The 24,331-nt window shown below is 40.0% G+C and overlaps 1 protein-coding gene and 1 long non-coding RNA gene across 2 annotated transcripts in view; one reads left to right on the top strand and one right to left on the bottom strand.

Moving 5' to 3' along the window:
* Positions 1-24,331, top strand: part of LOC100749246 (zwei Ig domain protein zig-8-like) — a 108,109-nt gene that overhangs the window by 70,184 nt on the left and 13,594 nt on the right. Inside the window, exons 3-4 of the mRNA XM_003490424.4 lie at positions 19,501-19,685; positions 20,284-20,497. Coding sequence (XP_003490472.2) covers positions 19,501-19,685; positions 20,284-20,497 — 399 coding nt within the window. The remainder of the gene's footprint in view (positions 1-19,500; positions 19,686-20,283; positions 20,498-24,331) is intronic.
* LOC117151788 lies at positions 11,555-12,148 on the bottom strand. Its single transcript, XR_004461909.1, has 2 exons — positions 11,948-12,148; positions 11,555-11,838 (listed from the first exon to the last, which is right to left on the bottom strand). It is a non-coding gene; the product is annotated as an uncharacterized LOC117151788 (long non-coding RNA).

Below are 24,331 nucleotides of genomic sequence, written 5' to 3'. Positions count from 1 at the left end.
AAGATAGTACAGATATTCGAAAATAAAAGTTTGTAGAAAGAAAAATCGATTCTAGGAAACTTGTCGATGCTTTACAGGGATAAAGCGAATAAACCGGTTTTGGAAAAAATGTACCGAACCGAGGAAGGATTAAATACGATAACATGGTTGCGAGACGATCGTACGAATTTTGAAAATGCGTTAAAGACCATCTTACAAATTATGCAAGTCGATTAATTCTATTTTCTTAACGAGATAGTTAACGTGGTTCGAGGAGAAACTTAGAATATCGTGAAACATCTTGAATGTTCCCGTTTTCAGATTTTCCTCCGCGGAATTCTAATGATTTCACAGAATTCCTTTAGGGGCTGTTCGTTCAATCTTTCCGATTGAATGTACTTTTCGAGATAAATCCGCTCATAGATGAAAATAGGGCATCCTATGTAAATTTGTTGAATTTCTTTGTGAGAGTCGCACACAGGAAAATGGGTCAAAGTAGTGTCGACTGACTCCCAGCGAACTGATTCACGATACTAATAAATTATTCTCGAAAACCATTTATATCTTCGGAAGCACCTACCGTACCGTTTTATCAGCATTTATCGAGATATAAGTTGCTTCGTTCAAACAGCACCAGATAAATTTACAAACGTAAAGAAGCTTTTAAACTTTTTACGGAAGGATTAGTCCTGTACCGAGAGAAGGCTACGCGCAACGCAATAATCCACCAAAAATATTTCAACTGCGATAAAGCTCGACTAGAAACTCGAACGAAACGCAAAGAATATTAAATTTCTATTCGCGTTAAAAAGAAAACCACGACTTTCCACGGCATCAACGGTCGCCGTGCATGTTGGTTTTCTAGATATACCGCGCTGTATAACTTCGAAACAGGCAACGAAATACATGGAATGATTAAAATTCTCTACACCGTATAATCCTAAGCTACGCTAGAACGTCGGACATTTAATCACCGACACAGCCGATAGATTTCAACAAACGTCAATTTCGACGCGTATACCGATGATTTTCGCTCGCTCGTAGGACTAACGTCGGTTCCCCTCACTGCATCTACTTTGCACTCGCCGCGGTCGAGTCTGTCAAGCTTTTTACCGTCATTTCTCAAGCGTGGAAAAAGATCGAGAGTGGCGGTCAAAGCGCGAGCAAGAAGCCAAGAAACAGTAACACTTAAAACTGAGTTGCCGCATCCTGTCTGCAGCTTTCGTGTCTTTCTTTCTCACCCCTTCCCCTCTCTCTATCTCTCTCTGTCTGTCTCGTTCACTCCTTTCGTTTCATATATTCGCGGTACAAGCTTAAGGAGGCAGTTGAACGTCATTTCGGTTGGTACAGGAAAGGCATCAGCGCCACGGCTGCTGGCACTCGCCCCGATGAAAAACGACCGACAAGACGAATGGTCTTCCACCGTTTGCCCGCTGCTCTCCTCGCCGTGAGGCAATGTTCGGAAACAAATGACGTCTTGGTTGTACATTTATTACATGGTCGATGGCGAGCCGGAACGTCTGCGACGACCTCGATTACGAGGCGTGCGCTGACCTCGTTGGATGCGTCGGTTCCGCGCGCGGAAGGCCGAGACACGGCAGGGAAAAAAAAGAACTCGGAGGACAAAGGTTTCCTTGTCGCAGCGTTTCTTCCCAATGAAACGTTGCGCTGTCGCGACCGAGGAAAATAAGGGGACTCCGGCACAACAACGACCTGGATGGGATTATTTCGCTGACTTCACTTGTTACGGTTCCGGATATATCCTCTGTAGCGTTTCGCTCTTCCCATATTTCGTAGAAGTAGGCGGTTTTCCAGCACTCAAATTTCACGTTTCTCGTGAAACTATCGGATGTTCTGATACCTATGAACGAGAGCCAGGTCTCGAGCAGCAACGTGTAACGAAACATATTGTTTTCTACGGAGGTAACCGGGAAAAGAGGAGCGAACAAGGTAAATTGAGAATTCAAAGAGACTCGTTGAATAGATATTAAATAGATTGGTTCTTATTCAGGGACTTTCTTTCAACACACGACGTCGAAGATCGATGAATGCAAATTTATTCACTTTTGTCCTTACAAACGCGAATACGATAATATACTTTTAATACAGACGTAACAATGCATTCAAAAGATTGGATACGTCTGGCTAAATGAATTATTACGTTCAAAGCAACGGCGGCGATTCGGACAACGAATTAATTCGATTTCTTCCGCTCGTAGATCGAAGGAAGTGCTTTCTATGCAGACATGCTTTCGTCGATTGAACGAAGACTATTAATATCCCTGAGAGACCAACGTGTTTGCTATCGACTTAGCGAGAAAGGGCAATAAATACATCGCATGTATACTCGGCTGCGTGTTTCATGGTGTTGAGAATTTTGCATCTTAATATCCGAAATAAATAATAGTATAGAAACACTAAATTTACACCTAGAATTTATACTAGAATAGTTGTATATTTATTTGATCAACGATTTCAAAGATATTCATCGATACACTTGCACGCGGCTCACCTTCTTCCATATCAGACTGGTTAACCTTTTAACCTACGATTTACGTCGGGAATCTTGGGCCGAAAACGTAAACAAGCTATTATATATGTAATATATAATATACTTAGGCTGTAGATGTCGATGCTGGGGGTAGGGCCGCTTTTCTTCTCACTTTTGTATCGTGGAAGAAAAATTGAACCCGGGTTCCGAACGTTGGCAACCTAAGGCGCTAACCACTGCGCTGCCGTCGTCCGACACTAATTAGCGTCGAGTGGTATTTGCTATCGAGTGACGCCACAGGCCTTTTTTCCACGATATTACATATATTATATTATATATGTAGGAATGTTATATTGGGCACATCTGAGGGCAGATGTGTTTGTCAGAATGGCCGAGGTCGTGGGATAGTCAGGGAAGGACGTGGCGTGAGGGGTAATTGTTTATTAGCGTTGTCAAGATATGTTAATGTTGTCAAGGAGTGTTGTGAAGGTTACCAAGGTATGTCAAGGGGAAACTGAGCATGGAAAATGCCGTCAGAGTTGAATTTATCGTGGTCGCGTGAAGTTCGTTGTGTTGTGTCGTAGAATTAGTGAGAAACGAATACGCGAAACGCGGTATTATATTCGATTTCGTGTGAGTGCAACGATCATACTGTTTTCTATAAACTTATAATATAGCATTCCTACAAATATTATATTTGGCCCGATTATCGCACTACGGGCTATGCCCGTAGTTGCAGGTTAAGGGGTTAACCGACTGAACGGTTTATATTCCTTTGTTTTCGAGATGCCGCGCACACATATACTTCCACACACTGATATTCACATACACGTATCGCTACCAACACAGCTAATCTAGTCAAGCATATAAAATTATACGTATCTCAATAGATGGATTCGAACGATTTTGTAATTGATAAAATTTTGTTCGTTCCTACGAGATGTTTTCAACAGGAAATTTTTTTTAATGAAATTCAAATCTATAAAAATTGACGCGTAAGCTAAGCGAAGCTGGTCGATAAATAAAGCTGGAGACAGCGAGCAAACAATTTGCCCCGTCGTCTCCGTCATTCGCGATTGAAACAGAATCGACTTGAATAAGTCAACACAGATATCGAGAATGCGCGTTCCATTTTTAATTCACGACTTCATTCGTAGTTGTATAGTGCTTGATGATAAATTCATTGGTAATTCTGTTTATTTTCGTTACTCTGTACGTTGCAAACTTCTATCAAGCTGATACGACGTCAGATTTGTAAGCGTAAAAATAGAATTGAAAAAGATAGAACGCAAACAAATTTCAATGAAACGTGTTCGGAAAACGTCGCTTAAATTGACGGATTTATCGGAGAAAGATTCATGCGTAGTTTTTATTATCTATGAAACAAGAAGTAATCGACGCTTTTGCACCTCTCGCGCGGAATTGTTTAAGCCGATAATACAATTTCGAAAGGATCGTTTGAATGGAATTTTTGTCAATTCGAATAAGCTACGAAATTATCTCTTGTATTTGCACTTTATAGTTTGATATCGGTTCGAATACGCGTGCCTTTCTTACAGCGAGTTTGCCTTTTTTTTTCTTTTTCACAAATTTTCCGCGTTAATAGACTGTGACGCTCCATTTAGAAAATAATCACCGCGCATCAGCCGCGAACAAGTGAGTAGTCACGGTTTAATAATTCGTCGTGCTTATGAAAGCCGTTTTCCAAGGGTTCTTTGTTTATACGGTGAATAGTAAATTGCGGGTCCTTTATGACGACAACAAATCCTTCCGCTTTAATATTTCCCAGTGTGTAGTATAATAGCGGTAGATTAAACTTTAAAATCACTCTCCTCGAACCCGCTTTTTATATCATCGCTTATAAATATTCCAAATAGCATTATGAACGGCCGTCGACCTCTTCAAAAAAACCTTTCCGATATCATACGTAATAGGCGATCGTAAATTTCACCACATTACGAACACTCTCAACATTCCAACAAATAAGGATCTTTTAGCACACGAATACAAATTTATTTACGATACATTCGTTTCCCGCATCGCGCGAGACGTTTTTTCTTAGAAAAAGCAAAACCTCGTTTTCCAACTGTCGAATAATTCCATTCGTAAAAATACGCTTGTATCGGACTGTTCGAGAAATTCATAGGGAAATTCAAGACAAATTTCGCAATCCGTGCTGGTTAAACCTGTAAATCGAGGTACGGCCGGGCAAAGACAACAGCGTTTAGCGGATGCTGTATTTGAGATTCGTCGTCTTTGGTAATGCGGCGGTGCTAATCAGCAAATGCGAAGGTTGGTGGTTCGATCGGCGCGAAACTTCCGATCGATGGCAGTATGCTGTTGGACGAGGCGCTTTAATCCCGATCTTTCCCAAGAATCGACTGGCAAAAAAGGGATGGCAATGGGAGGAGAGGAAAGGGTTGGGAGAAAGGGGAGAGATTTTTCAGCACGAATTCAGCCGCTTCCCATTAGCGCTAATGAAAGATCCGTGCAGCGACTTCGTTCTTCTTTTTTTCATCCCACCCCGACTATACACGAGTTTTCGAATGCCTGAAGGACACGCGGAGCTTAATTAATGTTCTTTCGAGGCCGGACCACCTTCTGTGACACGCGTCAGCCGAGGAAGCAGCCGATGAATATTTCACGTGTCATTGACACGTGACAATGAGCGGAATATTCGGTCACGGGACAACGGTGTCCTAGTTTCATGAGAAAATTTTCCATAAGTGGCACGAACCTTTTGTTCCCGCGTATTCTAATTAATGAATATCGCAGTCGCCATCGATAGGCAAACGTCGTTGGACCAGATCGATGCTGAAACACGCCACCGATCTGGTAGCATACGAGTAATACGACGCCTTAATTGGGACAAATTAGGTCCGTTTGAAAAACGAAAACGTACGAGCGGAAATGACGTTGTCCACGGTCGAAGATACAACTTCGTTCTCCGAGCGAATCAATCTCGTGCTTACGCGCGCGGTTTAACCAAATTTCCCCCACCCTGAATTATCCCTTTGCATCGTGCAGTTTCATAGGTTTTGTCGGTTTTATTCGATTTTCGGCGACAAATACTTTCCGCGACGCTTGACCGAATACTTTTTCACTTCTAACACGTATAACACGATTGCATTTTTTAAACTATTTCGATAGTTCGGAATTTTCGCGGTATACAGAGGGTTTTGTTTTCACTGGAAAATCGAGTCGAAACGCGAAAGTATTCCAACGACTGCCAACGTTCCCGTTAGCTCTGTCGAAAATCCAGATAGTTGTCAATGAAACATCGGTTTGATTCTGTATCCCAAAATACAGGAAACCGTGACATTTCTTTTCGATAGACACTTTGTCATGTTACCGAACGTCCGTAAAATCAACTTCTTCACAGTTTAAATCGAACCAAACGAATTGAATCGTATCGATATTTTTATTTAACAAAAAACAACTAAATCTTTAGTTAGATACTTTGAGTCACTCTTGCATCGCTATATTTCTCTTCGTCAATTATCGTACTTAAGATCTCCATTCGTATCGTTTGCTTCGCAGCAGCGTATTAATTCTGTCGATGAAATATTTCTAGTTCTGCACGTTTCTAGTTTTGTCCAATTTGGTATGCCAGAAAATCAAGCAGACTTCGCGCACGTTTCCACTAAGTCAACTTTAAGAAAGAAGAACTTCGTACGGTTTTGTCTTTTCATGGATGCAATTTGCGAGCATTCGCTCTCGAGTACTGCGTGTAGTTAATTTAATCGGCCGCTTGGCGCGTAGTTTTTAAAAAAATTACGAGTGACTTGTTCCCCGCGAAAATGAATTAAGCGCTTCCGTCTAGCACGATATATAATTTTATATTTATTCTGTCCGTGCGCAATTTCCTTCGGCTGCGTTGTGCATTAGTTAGCGCTCCATTTAGTTGAATTATTTTTAATTGTTTCGCGTTAAAAACCCAGACCGTTTTAAACGTCAGCTTTATCTACCACGTGACGAAAGCTATTGGCTTTTTAATTTAATATTTATTTGAAAAGCGACGCGGTCTTTTATATCTGCACATCATAGCATTTATATCTGTCGGGTTATCGTTAGAATTTAGGGCGCGTGACAGTTCTTCGTTTGAATTAGCCATCGTTTTGTACAACAGAGATTATATTTACAGGTATAAAAATGACTTTTACAAAGTTTAACGAACAACCGTGGTGTTTAGACCCGCAAGATGCAATTGACAATGTTCTTGGGTTCGATAACGACTCCACGGTCAACGGGATAACTCTTTACTAAGCGTAGAATACTTTTGAGCACAAAATACTATTGCTGGGACGCTCGCTATAAAACTGCTCGATGCGTGACTTTCCAAGGCGATCGCACGAATCACAGACTGATGAAAATTTTCCACTCTCTACAATTGCGTTCGTTTGTTTTATACTCGTTAGAAGCACCAAGAAAGTTCCATACGCCGTTGCTAGGCAGTTTCTGCCTGGAGCTTGATTATTAATACAACGTGTGCCCGTTATATTGGCACCTCCACCATGAGGTAAAATCACACGTGGCTAGGTCCGTTCTTGAGGCTGTATGCCGCCACAACCACGTTTCCAGGGAGAACCATACAACCACTCCACACCTTCGTCAGACAAAAGGTCCATCCCGTGACCGTGGCTACGTTCGGCGACCAGTTGTGTCGCCTCGAGCCCAATCTCACTATCACAAATCTCGAACAATTACAATCAGATTGAATGACAACGATTGCTTAATTACGGCTATGATGGAATCTAGGCTAAAGTATTAGAGGATTTTGCCAAAATTTCAAAGGAAAGGCTCCGGTTTACTTTCATCTCCGACATATCTATACTATACTATTGAGATATGTATAATTTTATGTGGTAGACTGGATTGACCGAGTACTAGTGATACATATATGTGAATAGGAGTGTGTGGAAGTATGTGTGTGTGAAAACAAATGAATGAACACTGTTCAGTTAACAGTCTGGTATGAAAGAAGGTGGGACTCGTACAAGTGTGTATCGATGAATACTTTGAAATCGTTGATCAAATAAATATACAACTATTCTAATGTAGTATCGGGGTGAAGGGCCTAAGAACCGTCGAGCCAACTATAGACAATGCCGCGAGAGCCGAGGCGCTGTCGACTCCATCAATGCGTTATCGAGTCCTTCACATAAATAGCTTCGCCGAAAAGACCTACGTGACCCTGGCTACGAGCGTCCGCGGAACACGTGTGCGGTGGGCCTAGCAAAAGACAAAAGAATGCTACAACGGCCAGAAAGTCAGTTGAGAAGCAGAGTGTGAGTTGAGCGGACACGGAGTGTGAATCGACGTGCGATGATATTATAATCGGTCCTTTTGTTCTTGCTTATTTAAACTACACTAAACTCTATTTATATTCCTTTTGTTATTGAATATCACTTATTAAAATACATTAAACTTTGAACCTACCATCATTACTTGTCCTTACTCTAAGAATCCATCAGTTACAACACTAATATAAATTCTAAGTGTAAATCTAGCGTTCCTATACCATTATTTCGGCAATTAAGATCCAAAATTCTCGACATCTACAAAGAGATTCATTGTGATTAAGAGGAACGTTTACAGAATTTGTTGAAACAAATCTTCTATCTGTTCGATGCGGTATAATTCGTACGATAAATCGTATTGTCAAAACTGCTGTCAAACTGAGAAGAGAATCGCAGCTCGCGTAAGCTATTGTACCTGTAAGACAGTGATATTAACGAATCTTGGAAAAGCTTTCGAAAAAATCCGGTAAAGCACGTCCAGCCCTGTTTGTTTCTAGGACCATTCATAGTATCGATATCGACGTTGTATCGCTCCAGCTGCCAGTTTCTCTATTCGTCATTCTTGTGAAAAGAGTAACGCTCGAATTGCGTTGTTCACGATACATTGACACGTTCTATTTGACGATCGTGTTTTCTACGTGACTTTAATCTCGTGGAGAATTTGACATCCGTGCAGTTCTTTCTTTTTTCTCTTTTTTCTTTTTTTTTTTTGTTTCATTCCAGTTTAATCTCGTAATGTACGTAGATCTGACTTGTTAACTAGACTACGAATTTTTGTCAATTATTACCACACGCGCAATATACGAAAACATATGAAATATCCGAAATTTAGTATTCGTTATTAGTATCTTCAGTGAGTTGAAGGATTCTACGCACGCACGTCAACGGCGTACCGTATGCGTCGTGAAACGCGCAGTAGAATATGCTGAGATCGCGCCGTATGCGCGACCAGATGTACGGTAGAATATGTTCATAATGCACGCTCTTCTCACGCGCGTTTCAAATGTGCCGCAATTCAAAATAAACTCAGTTCTGTGTCAGAGGAGCGTTTTATTCAACCATTGTGTCTGGCATCTATTCATTTTGCCAATATGAGTCTCGGTAAATAGCTCAACCCGCAAATTATTTTTCGCTTCTCCTGAGATTTGAAACGTGCGTCGCTTTTAACATACGTATGCGACTTATATTCTAATAAAATACGACAACTAGCCTCTTTATTAAATTTTTATCAATTCGAAGTAGGAAAAATGAAAAATTCCAAAGACCTATAGTCGTAGCAGTGTAAAATCGATATTCCTGTTATTTCTACTGCGATTCTTGTTATTTGTCTCTCCAACTGATTCGCTCGAAATTATCAAATATGTGTCATCGAATCGCGAAAAGTTCAAAGACAAAGTTGTACATCTTTTCTCGAGGGATGTGTTTAACAGACCGCGACGAGTTTCCGGTGGCCCGGCGACGATAAATCGCTTTTCCCGAGACTAGTAGATCGCAATTACAATTATCGGCTCTTTGTCCGCGTGCATTTTTCCGCCAGGCTCGATATCTCGCGAGTGGCCCGCTTTGTTCCGTCCTCGAAGGAAATTACCCATCCGTTGTTGATTCGATTGTGCCAGAGTACTCGGGGTTAACGGAGTAGAGAACTAAATGTCTTCGGCAATGGGTGCACCCTTCGCCCTTTCACCCTCCTCTTCTCGTAGGCCCTTCAGTCCTTCGGTCGCTACAGGAACTCGGTCGTTCGACCCGAAAGGATCCATCGCTCTGTATTTTCCTCTCTTTTTGCCGTATTTTTTCTACGCTCGACGAATCGATAGCTCGGCTATCCGATTGTTTACGTCCGATTGTTTACGTCCGATGCCTTCCTCGATGACAATCTCGTTGTTTCGCGAATTAAGAGTGGCCCGGTTTATCGTTTCTCGTTCGAGATTATCCTCTTTAATCGAAAATAGGTGAAGGCGTGCTTTTTTCTTCCGGCTTTAAGCTTTAATGGAATTGTGAAATAGGATACAGTGCAGCGGACGCAGCGAGAACCACGATGCAATTGGAAAGAAGTGGTTTCGCGCGTACAAAGGTGAATCGAAGTGGAGAGATAAATTCTTCTTTACGCGATACTTCGTCTCACGACGTGTTTGACGCATGTGTGTTCGACGAATCTTCCAATCGGTGAGTTACGAGGGCAAATGCTTCGGTATCGGAGATCAAGCGAATCGCTTTTTTTCATTTACTTAGCCACGTTAATCGTCGTCTCTGTTCCTTCGTTCTTCGTGCTTTTCCTTTTCCAGCGTTATTTATGTTATGGCACGATGCAGCATCTCGGCAGATAACGAGCAAAACGAATAACAAAGCAACGAACGAAAAGCATCGTTACGATAAACGTGGAAAAACTTTTCCACCGATTTATTAATGTACTTCTTCGATAGATGTTTCAAAAATAATTACCAAAAATAATATCTCATAAAATGTTCCAAATTTTTCTCTTTTCTCTCGACTTTCTTTTTCATGAAACGCACAGCGATTTTTTACCTCACAGCCAAGCAAAAATTAAAATCATGATTTTCCGTTAATTTCGCTGATTTATACCGCCTGAATTACTTTTGATCGTTTAATGATAATGAAATCTTCGCATACGTAAAATTATTAACGTATACATTTTCTGTTTACACGAAATCTGCATATATGGAGAAGAGCTTGCATATTTATTCACTTTTTCCGTTATACGTTTCATAAAACTTGACCAGTCTATTCAAGAAAAGGTAGCAAGATTGTAAAGGGCAAAGCAGAATTCCCCTGGGAACACCGTTCATAAATCTAGATGGTGAAGCTTGTCTCGATAAGAAAAACGCAATTTGCAAGTAAAAGTGCACGGGTTCGTCAAACAGGTATCTCGAGACGAACGTTTCCTGCAGATGTTTAGAAAATTTTTGCTAAAAACAACGCGTAGGCTTCTGTGTAGCTCTCGGAGAGTTTTGAACGACTTTTCAACCATTTGCGTTTTAACTATTTCCATGCAAAATCATTTGCAATTTTTCCTAAAAGTTACAAAGTAATATGTTCCATAAAGAAACGTAATACTTAAACGAAATGAAATTACGTCGCTTTGGCCATTTTTACGTATTCCTGCTGTTTATTCGACCATTCGCGGAGAGACCCGATCGCGAGAAAGCACGTCAACGGGACACGTAAATTCCCGTTACGATTAAATAATCGACGCCACGAACTGATCGATCCCCTTATTTCTGTTACAATAATAGAGGTGGTTCGATTGAGTCGATGCGTATGTATAAGTTAAGTAAGTGATTGATTTAAGGGTAGAAACCCGGTAATGACATGTTGACTATTCTAACGATGAGGAATAAGTAAAGTTTCTTTTTTTTATTTAATTCTTTACATTCACGATTTGTCCAGTTCGGACATTTGGTAGAATTTTTTAGCTGTTTGATTATCATGTGAGTGGCTACTCCCAGTAGGATACCATCTTTGTGTTTGTTAGGTCGTGTCCTTTGCGAGATCTGTTGGGTGCTTCCTTTTCAGTCTTCTATCCATGTCTGAGGTGTTGATCGTTTCCACAGCTAGCCGGTTTGGCTGTGTTCCTATTCTTTCTTTATATTTTCCTGCGTGTCTGCTAATTTTCTCTTTGACTGTTGGTATACCCAGGTCCTTCTATATATCCTCGTTTCTAACGTACCATGAGGCGTTTACTATTGTTCTACGAATTTTAGCTTGTATATGGCTTTTTGCTGCTGCCCCCCATAGCGTTATTCCGTACGTCCAGATTGGTTTCATGATCGTTTTGCATATTTTTAATTTATTTTCTATGCTTAATTTGGATTTTCCACTTGCTAGCCAATGCATTTGTCTCCCTGTCGTCTGTATTTTGTCTATTATTGATTTAGTACGTCGTTTCTATGTGAGTTGTGTTTCTAGGTGGAGTCCTAGGTATTTGATTTGCCTTGTTCGCGGTATGTGCGTGCCGTTCAGTACGATGTTTGGTGGTGTCTGTTTTCGCAGTGCGAATGTAATATGGTTGCATTTATCGGGGTTTGCTTTTATTTGTTTATCTTGCAGCCACTTTTTTGCGCTAGTATGGACTCTTCACTAAGGCTGTCACCTAACAGACCTATACCTTACACACAATGAGAGAAGAGAGAAAGTGAGTGTTTCGTCCAAGATCTGCTACTTTTCTATTTTTGTGATATGTTCTCGTAGTAATTTGACTGCTGTTTCTGGGTTAGTGTTCCTGACTAGTACAGCTGTGTCGTCCGCGAATCTCAGTATTTTGCTATTGGTAGTTGTTGGTATGTTGGCCGTGTATAGTGTGTATAGTATCGGTCCTAAGACGCTTCCTTGCAGAACCCCTGCCTCGATGTCTTTGACTTCAGAGGATGTGTCCTTGATTTTTATTACGAAGGTTCTGCCGCTTAAGTAAGATTTTATTAATCGGTATATTTGCTCCGGGAACTGTTTCCTGATTGTTTATAGTAGGCTTTCGTGGTTTATTTTGTCAAATGTTTTCTCTATGTCCATAAAGAGGGCTGTACAGTATCGTTTGTTTTCTAATGCTAGTATTGTTTCGTTAATGAGCCTGTGCATTTGCTCTACAGTGGAGTGTTTGTTTCTGAATCCAAATTGCTGATCTGGTATTAATTTGGATAAGTGAAGTAAAGTGACGATACTGTGTCGGAGGAAAGCTAGCGATGGGTGTGTCTAACGCGAGGGACCATCGGATTCGTTGATGACAATTTTGGTTAGGAAAGCGAGGGTAGTAGGCGTTGCTTCTGATTGAATAAAAGGTTGATGGACTAGGAAGGGTCTTAGCCGCCCTCGATAGAAAGATGCTAGTGGGAAGTATCGTACGTGAGAAAAACTAACTTTCCCGTGTCTTCCCGCAGTAAACAATAAGCTTTAGAAACGATTCGGTAAAGAGATGTTTGTTCGGTCTGAAGGACCTTAGCTAGAAAATTCCTCAGATTTATGATAGATCCTTAAGACTATCGAGGGTACGCAGTAAAGATGCGCGGACATCTGGTTGCTATCTACGTAACACCTACCGTTTCAGTATATTTGTTTTCTCCGCATTTAGCGTACTTCTATGTATGTGCACGACTTAACTAAACGAGAGTAGATAACTGAAAACTTGTCCAAAGTGATATAAACGGAAGACGGTGTGTTTGAGTAACAGAGATTCGAATGTGTGCATCAGATGACGAGAGAGATTTCGTTGTCACCAAACAACATTAATTAAACAGCATTAATTAAAGATAAACAGAGTGATGCTATAATTTAATGTAACGCGGCAAGTTATTTGCATCGTCCGTTCGTTAAAAAATATCTGAAATATAAATTATATTTTTTATGAAATTCACTGCATTTTAAGTTAAAATTTATGTACATCTTGTCCTTCGAAGTAAAGATATTTCTACTTTGTTCGCGATTCGGCTGTTTATTGATATTAATTGATACTTATTGAAACGTTCGAGCTACTTCGCTGTATTACAAAGAAACCTGATAAAGTTAGGAGAAGAAGTAAGAAAAAAGATGAAACTTTCAGGTAGCTCGTTTTTTGAATAATTTTAATTAAATTCTGAAATGTAAAATGTTACACTCTGCGAAACAAAGACGAACGTACTTTAATTTTTCGAAAGAGTTTGACGAAATTTAACGATGAAGTTACAGAGATTGCCAGTTTCTTTCAAATCTTCGAAGATACGTATAATACCCTAAACAAATATAAATAATATTTGAAACGACGAGAACGACGTTCGTACAAATCACGAGGAATAAAAAGATTCCAATTAAATTGAAAACGTTGATGGAAACTCCTCTCTTCGCAAGACAAATAATTCCGATTTTTGATCAAATAGATTTTCCTCAAAATTCTGTATGTAATCCACTCGGTTGTTCTCGACAATCTTCTCTCGGTTGAAAATGGACTTCTTCGTATGGACCGTAGGCGTAACGACGTATTGGATAGCACGTTCTCGAGGTCCGAAAGAAAATCAGGGATTGATCTCGGCAAACTCTCCGCACGGAGCCTGTTACAAGTTCGAAAAGTATCTTGACTCGCCCTACCTTTCAATAATATAATTCTACCAGCGGCTTGGGAAATATCCAACAAAAAATACAACGACGTGAAATCTTCTGTGAACGACTGGCTGAAATTCGCAACGTAAAATGAGGAGTAATTCGTTGTAATTCGCTGTAATCTTCGTATTCGTGTGACTGAAAAAATTAAACGCGGAGTAACGTTTTAAGAAAAACGTTGTCTTACAAGTTCAAACGCTCGTCGCTCTCCACTTTGTATCAGTTGTATCAGTTAACACGTTGACTGTCACGCGTATTTTCAAAGAAATCTCCGTCAGGCCACGCGTACAGCAGTACCAAACGTTCTCTACTAGATGCTCCCATCGATATTTTAGTAATGCGAATCGCTCAAGCGATGGTCTCAAGAATCATCTTTCGTTTCGTTTGTTCGCAACGTTAAAACCACCGGCTGTTGTTGAATATAACGAAGGAAAGCGTGGTATAGATTATTCCGATCAAATGGTTTCTTATGCCACCACAATTAGAAAAGGAATCAAATGGTACAGAAAACTTGGCATTCGATTCTTTCTGGGAATTTCTGTTGTAAACGCTTTGACGGTTTACAAAATTGCAACAAGAAAAAATATAAATATTAGAATATTTAGACGATTATTAGTTGCAAAATTATTAGGGTTGTCTGAAAATACAAGAAATCCTTGTCTTCGACGGAGTCAGCATAATATCATCGTTCAGAAAAACGATTCCGGAAGAAGCATTAGACGCGCGTGCAAACTACGTTATGCGAATAAAAGACGTCGAATGGACCGAACAAAGGCACGAAAGAATTTGAAGAAAACAACAACTTATTGTCCAAATTGTCCCGACCTATCTCAGCCATGTATAGAATGCTTTAAAGTTTTACATCCTAAATAATTTTTTTAATAAACCATTTTCGTATTTGTTGTATAACAATTTAACTATTATTACAATTAATTATTAATTAACAATTTATTATTATGGAAAATCTTTTCAAATTCCTACGACGATCCTTCGCGAGTAGTCGAATATGCGACAACCGAATATGCGTTACGTGGCCTGACCAGAAACTTTGCTGACACCCGAATACGGATGTCGTGGCAGTCAACGTGTTTAAGGGTTACGAAAACATAAAAAGAATAAAATTACAACTTAATTAAAAAATAACGACACCTTCAAGGGTTGAAACACGCGGCTAAGTTCAACTCTCTAACTTTGTCTTAAACCGCTATGATTTTTCGTCCCGTCAAATGTTCGTATCCGCATCAACGACCGGTCTATGAAGTATATTTTTGTTAAAATCAACGTTAATATTACGTAACGTTCGGTGGTAAGACGCAAAGTTCTCTCGCTCGAAGATGTCATTAAACGTCAAATTTTCGTAAACGAATCACGTTCTGCGGCACACGAGGCTTTCCACGAGTGTATCGCGCGCAAACTTTGTGCAGATATTCTACGGCCAGCGAATTTCATAACCGTGTATCCGTTACACAGCAATGACCGTTTCAGCGCACGCGACGAATGCATTAGAAAGCGCCGGTTTACATGTTCCACAACTTTCACAAAGTTTAATTACTGGTTCTTCATGACGTCGGTAGCCATGCGGACGAAAGCGCAGCCTTTTCGCGCTCCACGTATAACCACCACATTTGAGAAAACCCTCTGTTAATCGCCTAACCGTGTAACCAGAAGCCAGGAATTAAGAATTTCGCGCTTTTCGGTGTGTCAACACGCGATCCACCCGATAATCTCACGTGTTTTATCGTTCGGATGTTGACTCGATCGTTGAACGCTATCGTACACGAACTAATTTCCCTTCTCGTAAACTATCAACGACGACGACACGATGTCTACCTGAGAGACGAGTAACTTTTGCGACGTTCTTTCCATCTCCTTTCATACCACGATACCAAAAATATTCTTTCCTTTGAGAAATGGAAATAATTGTTCGAAGAAGTCGGCGGAAAAGAGTCGAAACTTTGAAACATAGTGGAAAGCAATCGTCGAACGTTTTGCAATGTTGAAACGAAGCGAGACCTAATGACCACGATTGATTACGGAAAACGTAAACTTTATGTCGACGACATAAAATGAACGGATGAAGAAAACAAAACGAAACGTTTCCTATCTACCATTATTTTTATCAACTTCGTACAACTTCGAAAACCGGTAGGATTTCCTCCCTTTTGTATTAAATTTCGCAACTTCTGCTCTATTCACGGAGACGTAATTATATTTCCTGTTTCCCCTCGAACGCGAATCCTAAGAACCGTTCCAAGTTAAATCCACGCGAAAGGTCGAAAGGTTAAGTAGCGAAACGTGGATCAGACCCATGGTCTCTGCGATTTCTTCCATCCTTCTCGCTCTATTCTGTCCTTGGTCAATTTCAATCTTCCATCCTTCTTTGTACTCTCCCTATTGCTTCGATCCACGGTACTCGTCGTTTCAGAATATTACGGCGTTATTAAATAATTAACAAAAAGAAAAAGCTGACTAATACAGACGAGAAACGATTTCTCCGCTACCTTCCTTCCACTCTGCACGCCTCATTTCTTCTGCTGCTCTCGGTTTTCTTCGCTTTAGTACCTTCTTTATTTTTCTCTCTCTCTCTCTCTCTCTCCCTCCCCTTTCCTTTGACTCTTCCTATCTCTGTCTCTTTGCACGTAGACAAATTTCATCAGCTTTGCCACGACACCCTCTCGTCTTATCAAGACCGCTCTCGATTGTTCTGGGATTTCGTGATTTCGGTGCTTTGTCGCGTTTTCAACGAACGTTGCGTCGAGTCGCGAAAGCGATCGCATCTGAATACTCGAAGAAGCGAATCGTAGAATGTCGCCTGTCGCTGGAATCGATTGGTCGATCCGTAGATTTCATCTTCGCCACAAAGGTGTCTCGTTGGTGATCGAAGGAACAGGAAATTCGAAGCGACAGTAAGCGTGAAAAATGTCTCGAAGAGCTTGGCTCGAGTAGACGTTGGAACGGAATTCCATCGGTGACAAAATCTTACGCGTAAAATGTGTTCGATAGAGGCGCTTGATTAATTTCGAATATCGATTCGACGAATGAAATTTAGTATTTTACAACGATAACGCTTACGTTAGCGGGTTCCGTATGCTGGAAATTTGATTTCGCTATATTAAAACGTTGGTAAATTTATCAAAGGAATTTCATTTAAAATAGGATATAGTTGGGCTGTTGTGAAAAATTGCATGAATCGTGAACCGAAGAAAATCAATAAAAAACGATCGAAATTTGATGAAATTTATAATTAGAGGATGGTAGAAGGTATTCAGAAACTACATCGATTAACTTTGTAAACTGAAAAGTACGGAGAACCGATGATGTTACGAACGCTGCTTTTTTTCATTTCTTCTCAGGATTTATATTATTTGTGTCATTTTCTTGTACCGGGCCAACTCGTGGAAGTAAGACATCTGTTTCCTCGAAACTTATTATGAATATTAATCGCGTGCTCGTGTAACGAAATTAAAAAATCGATGAACAGTTGTGTCGATCAGTTTGCCTTCTCATAGGATTACAGTCGCTCTCGTTAATATTTGGACGCTCTTTAAATAACGGAATAACTTTCTTTAAAATTACCATCAAACGAATAAATTGCTTGTCTGTTTGAGAGATTAGAACAACTAGTTTAATGGATAACGTAAAAGAAATTTTGCGAAGAAATAGTACAAATTTCTTTTCACAACCATCTCATCTGACGAATCTGTAATGAAAATTTAAACGATACGTTTCCTATACTTATGTCAATTACAGACAAGTTGAATCTAAATCTCTGTATATTTAAACTAAACGCTGAATTATATTTGAACTATAATCATGTCGAAATAACAGGTTTATAATATCGAATAGTCTCAATCTGACTGTGTTGACAGTTGACAGTTGAAGAAACACGTGGATGTAACGCTATAACACGATGTATCGAAAACTGACACGATTAACAAATTGCGATAGAACTGGCGGGAAATGAACGCGCGGCTTATGCACGAAATTGGTGGCTGTGCCGATAAATTCTTCGCGTTCCAGAAACCACGCAACCTGCGATATTTCACTCAGCTCTGTGAGTAAATATCATCGAACCCGTTCAACGAACAATCTCGAGCGTCCCAAGAATTTTACTTTTCCGTATCCCGGAATATTCTGGCAAATATTCGATCGACAGCAGTCGCGCTTAATGATCCAATCGATCGTTGTTGTTGTTCGCTACGAGAGTGCTTCAATCTCTTTGACACGTAACATTGCTTCACGTATTATTAGGTTACTTATAGAAATGCAGAGACGACATTAACTACAATTTGCGTCGCTGCAACATTCTTCATCGTTGATCAGGAATCGAGTTTAAATCTGAAGCAATTATTACCGAGCAATCGATGATCGTTCGTGGCGACTTATTTAAGGAATACGATGCACTTGTTGATATCAGACGCTTTATCGAAAATGCATTAAATTTCTATGTTGTGCGGAAATCGAGAAACCGATCGTGCTCGATATTAATAATCGCATGTTTGATAAGAAAAAGGAATATAAACACTTTAACGTCGAGAACACGAAAAGATAGATAGAAATTTCTTAACGGAGAGCTTCGACGATACAACAGGCTTCTGAAAACCGTACGAGTTAATTTGCTCGGATTGATCAATCGTTTTATGAAAAAGTCTTCCGAGCATCGTAAATCAAAAGCGGTATATTTTAATAACGTTTTAATAAAGCGTTCTCGTGATTTACGCGCCAGCAAATAGTGTTGTTAGCAAACGACGGTGCAGCTGATAAATCAACGATCGCGCAATGATTCATGGAATGAGAGTGCAATTTACTTGAACGGTGTGCTCACATTTTTCGCGCTTTTCCCTATACGAACCTGACGCGTCCGTAAAAATCCTATTACAGCGCCGCCATGCAAGACAGATGTCTGCAGCTTACCGGAAAATCTTGGCGAAATTGTACCTTCACAGGAATTAGAATCGCCGTGTTATTTTACTTCCATTTTGTAGCACGACGGGACGCGATCTTCCTTTCGTTAGGAAGATATTAGGTCATCCGAAAAGTTTCTTGCCTTTTAGAAGGTAACAATGGATGCACAACATTTTCCGTTTTATATCATTTCATCGAATTACCTATGATCCATTTTGTTCCATCATAAAGAGATAAAGATCACAACGTTCGATAGATTAGGTTTCACGTTTGTGTAAAGATGCATAGTTGTAAAAGACGTGTCTGTAAAAGAAAAACACTTTCCGGACAACCTGATATAATACGGCCAACTTTCTACATTTATGGTGAACTATAATAAATAATATAAAACTATGGGAAATATATCACGCGTGCACGTATGGTCTGCCTCCTCCTTCGTTTGAAAAAAATGAACGCGTTTCGGGTTGCGGAATACGTGATAAGCACTTTGTCTATGTAAATATATCGTTTGAATTAAATTAAATTGCTCCTTCTAACGACGATTACTAATGATCTTTCGTAACATATAAATCAACGCGTTGATGTTGTATGCGAATAAGAAAAAATATTCAAAGCGAAAGAGGAGAGTAATTGGTTGAAATTGTCTCAATTTGTCGGATTTACGGGTGTATTAACGAAGGAAGATGAAGATGAAGATTTAACGACATTGGCAGAAACTCATTAAATATTCATGGTTTGTTGCAGAGGAAACAATTGCTAATCTGCCACCCCTTCGAATTCCTCGATTGAGGCATCATCGAGTGACAGATTGGGGCCCGTACTTCGAAAATGCAGAAGGCCAGGGAATCAATGGATCGCAGAACGTAGCGTTGCATCTTGGCGCGACTGCTCTTCTCGATTGTCGCGTGGCGATGCTCTCTGGCAAAAAGGTATTCGTTCGTAAATTTCCATATCGAAGGAACAGAGCAGGAACAATCACGAATCTGTACGATTTTCATCGAAACGCTTACAGATTACTGATCACCGCTTGCGAAACAAGTATTCTAAAACACCGATGATGAAATAGAAAGATATACATCGTGATAAAACAAAGATGAGAAAAATTAACGAACGAACGAAAAGATCCTAACTCCACGATTTCGTGTTCCATCGAGATTAGATTTTATCGTTGCGTGTTAAGAGAAATTAGTCGAGAAATGGCTGCGTTACGATCAAAACTAATTCGATTAAAAAAAAATGAATCGCACGTGGAAATAATTTGTAGCAGAAAAGCGTTAAACACGCTAGTTACAACTAGTTAGAAAGTAACAAATACTGCAAATTAGAGAAACTGCTTAACGCGTTGACCAGTCAAAGCTGATAGAAATCGCTTAAAACGACTGTTGCAGAATCTTGTAAATACGTAACACACAGCCTGCCACGCAATCGGTGTTTTACGATGTAACTTGATTTAAACCCTCGTGCTTTAACCAAACAACTTCTCACGCAGAGTCACATGCAACTGTAGAATGTGTGTCGCAATTATAGGTCATATGGTTACGCCGCAACGCCGACTGGGCATCCCTTTTAACTCTGGGTAATACCACTCACATTTCCGATCCCAGGTACAGCGTTAGCTTCCAATATCCAAACAACTGGAGGCTGGCAATCGCCGGGGTACGCAGGGAGGATCGTGGATTGTACGTCTGTCAAGTGAACACGCATCCTCCGAGAATGCTCGTCACTAACGTCACTGTTCTCGGTAACGCTTTCTCTCTATTAGTTACAAAATATATAGATAGTCAACCGTAATACCATCACCAATATTTATCCAAGCAAATTAAACTTGACGCGATAAGACAATATAGAGAAACGTTTTAGTGCAACTGTCGCGAAATATCCAGTGCTTTTGGCGAACGAATTTTCATATTAATTACGATCGATGATCTCCGACGATCCAAGGTTGATAGATTTTTGATTTTATTCTGCGAATTTGACGTGTTCGCAAATAAATAACACAGGCCACCGACAGGCAAATAAACAGCGTAGCACGCGTAAATTTTCTAGAAGCCAAGATCTCGAGAATGCCAAGATTGCTGGAAATTTAGCAAGATTGGACGACTAGCAGATACTGCGAATCTTTCGAGGTTCTTGAATTCTTGAAATTCTTGGGTCAACGATGTTGGTAATAAGCTTTCAAACCTTCGGATTAGCCGACTGGATTCTCAGACCCTTGGATTTCTTTCCAACTTTTAGAAATCTGTTCGAATGTTCGGTGAATACAATTTGAATGAATGACTCCCATGATGACGTATCATCCCACGTGCTACGAATATAACGTCGCGTAACATTTAGTGGGATTAATTCGATACAGTTAAGCTTTCCGCAAATTGCTGTCAAATTGCTCAACTTTCCAACAAATAAATCGTGTTGTGCTTGTCTATAGGTATTAGTCATACAAGTTTCGATCCACTTTTATCATATCCCATGTGTTCTGAGGCAAATATCTAAAGTTTCACCATTAAGTGTAATGCCTTGAGCTCTTTTATGAGATAACTTAACAACATGTCGAATACCAAAGTTTCATTGTATCGATTACCCAAGTTTCTGCATAACACGGTAGTCGTCATTTTTCATATTGCATACATTATTATTGTCATTAGAAATAATGCACGATCTATATATATCTCGAAGATGAAAGGACATCGGGGCCTCCCTTTTGGAATTCCTGTTGGAGAAAACCCCAATACTCTAGTCCAGACTTTTACTATAGTTACATTTAAGTAATAAAACTAAGAAATAGTTGTAATGTTCTAATCTGATTGTGGATGCTCAAGGTTTGTGACGATGGGCTTGGGCCCGAAGTGACATAACGGCTCACTGAACGTAGCCACGGTCACGAGAAGCACGTGTACCTAACAGAGGTATGGAATAATTATATAGCTCTCCTTAAAAACAAAGATCGACCCGAGAGGTGGGGAGAGGACTATATAAGGGCAGTTTCACTTGGACTGCGGGGGAATCTATTCAGAGCAGTACTATTTGCACGTTGAGTGACACCAGGATCGTGTATCACATCGCATTCGTCGTCCCATTGGCCGCGGATTCGTTATCGAACCTGAATTCATTGTCATCGACATCTCGACCTTTAGCCTCTTGTAATAATCACATTTGTACCAATACGTATCAGCTATAACCACGATGGCAAATTCGAACGAAGGTTCGTCAAACGCCCAAAATTCCAACATTAACCCGACATATATATGTCGGATTCACATTATGATTAGGGTTAGGGGCGTGAAACGAATCTTCATTTGGATCAGACATTATTGTTATGCAATAGAGGAGATATTTACTAGTGCAAATATGATTATTACGGAATTTGACAAGTAACCGTGGTAATTAGACACTCGAGAAGCTAATGACAATGATCCTAGGTTCAATAAGGACTTTCCCAAAATTTCGAAGGGAAGGATCCGGTATCCTTTCATCTCCGACATATATATATACGTATATTCCAAACTTCTCAAGGTGTAAATATTTTCTAGATCGATAAAAAATAAATTGACGACATTATTAATACCGTGTTATTGATTAACCGGATAATAAACATGCGGGATATCTCTGTGCCAAGTATATTCCATAAATATCGCGTCAAGCTATCAATCACAATTTATAATCGCTCAAACTGATGGCAGCCACTCTAAATAATTATACGTATAGCGTTTGCAAGAGGAGTATTAAAATATTATAATGGTCTGTGATGCGTCTCATCTAAAAGTAATTGAAGCATCGTGTTTACAAATTCGCTCATCCATCTATGTCTTTGGCGTTTAATAAGCACAGGTCCTTGCAATATTGCTCCTTTTTCTTACCAATAGCGTAACAAATAACGTTTGCCAACCTCTCTGAATTAAAAGGATATTAACGACGAGAAGTTTAATCAAAGTTCTTTGATTTACTAAGACCGGGACAGCAGGAGAAACCAAATGTTTCTCTGTTTATATCATTGATCACAAACCCCGTGGTATAATTATTTGTCAGGAAGTTTGCAGAAAGTAGCTCTGTCTAATGAATGAGTTGTTATTGAACTTCATGCACTTTCGTATACCAGTCTCGAGAGTAAATAGGAAACTAACAAGGTTCCAAGTGCAGCTAGCTTGTTAGTTAATTAGAATGACTTTTCGAGAAGTTGCTATCTATTTCGTAAGAGGCAGACAAACGCGTAACATTACCGCCCAAAATGATATGCGCGCTTACTTACTTTTGACGGAATACGAATCAGTTAGAAAATTACAAACAAATAGGGAAGAGACACTTTGTCTCTCGTTCGAATTATCGTAGAATATCGTTATCGTTATCGTGCAATGAAAAGATCGCCATTGATAAACGTCAGGCAGCTGCGGTATTTTATTTAAGGAGATCGTTACACTCGGCTCGTATGGTCGTCAAACTGTAGACAAGACACGTTTCAAAGTGATCGAGAGACTATCGCGACTGATTTCAACGATAATATCGTCTACAATCGTTTGACACTTGGACGAATTTTAAATATATTTCATTTCAGAGAAACAATTTAAATTTCACGCGATATACAGCTGCTAATTTCGGAAGAAGATACTCATCGCGAGATACTCGTTGTTTTTGATCGTTCATCTGCCATTAATCCATATGTTACCAGTAATAATCACACATTGTTAATAAAAATCGAGGAAAATGTCAGAATCAAAAAATTTACCAGAGCGTTCGTTCTTTCTTTCGATTCGTTTGCTCGTAAAAATTTTGCTCGTGAAGATTCGCTTTCGAAATTTATACGAAATTCGCGAATAAAATTGAATTTTTAATTCACTTGCGCGCAAGCCAGCTACTTAAACATTATTTATCAACTATTCCTTTTGAAAACTCTGCTTCGTTTCCACGTCGTTGCATTTACCAGTGCATTCTGCGCGTTCTTGCAATTTTACATTTCCTACGAATTGCGTAAACGTCCGGGGTCTGTTTGTTAGAAATTTTAGAAATCTACGAAAACGGCTGTTGAAGTTTCAAACGTTGAACGGCGAGAAAGAGGAAATGAATTGTTTCACAGCGAGACGAGACAGCAGCCACGCGGTGAAAAATGCTTAATTATGCAGGCCGCGTGTAAATCCCGGTTGCAGCGAGGAAATTTGCTATCGAGAGATCGGTATCGCGTAGCTAATCAAGTTGGCGCGCACGCGGAGGCAGTTTCAAACGACAGTTGTACCGAAAGTTTAACGCGATGGCAGGATCAGGTTTTCGCCAAGGCTGCGCCTCGAGCGTCTCCCAAAAGTACAAAAGTGGAACACGCCAAGGGGCGCGCGCGTTGATTTTATAGCGCGGCGGGACGTATTTATACAAGAATTTGCAATTCCCCGGCTGTGAATTAGATTGCGCACTTCCCTTATTCTCCCTTTGTTTCGGCGACATAATCGGCCAAGAAACTCAACGAAATCGCTGCTTTCGACTCGTTTTGTCTGATTGTTTCTCAGATTGAAGGTGCTCGATGGGTCGTAATTCACAAACCCACCTCGCCTAGCGTCTACAAATCACATTTTTCTAATGATATTCTTTATCCCCC

The sequence above is a fragment of the Bombus impatiens genome, unplaced genomic scaffold, assembly GCF_000188095.3.
Source record: "Bombus impatiens unplaced genomic scaffold, BIMP_2.2 scf_0436, whole genome shotgun sequence".
Classification (NCBI taxonomy): Eukaryota; Metazoa; Arthropoda; class Insecta; order Hymenoptera; family Apidae; genus Bombus; species Bombus impatiens.
The sequence above is the reverse complement of the archived record's forward strand: the minus strand, read 5'-3'. Positions and strand labels throughout refer to the sequence as shown.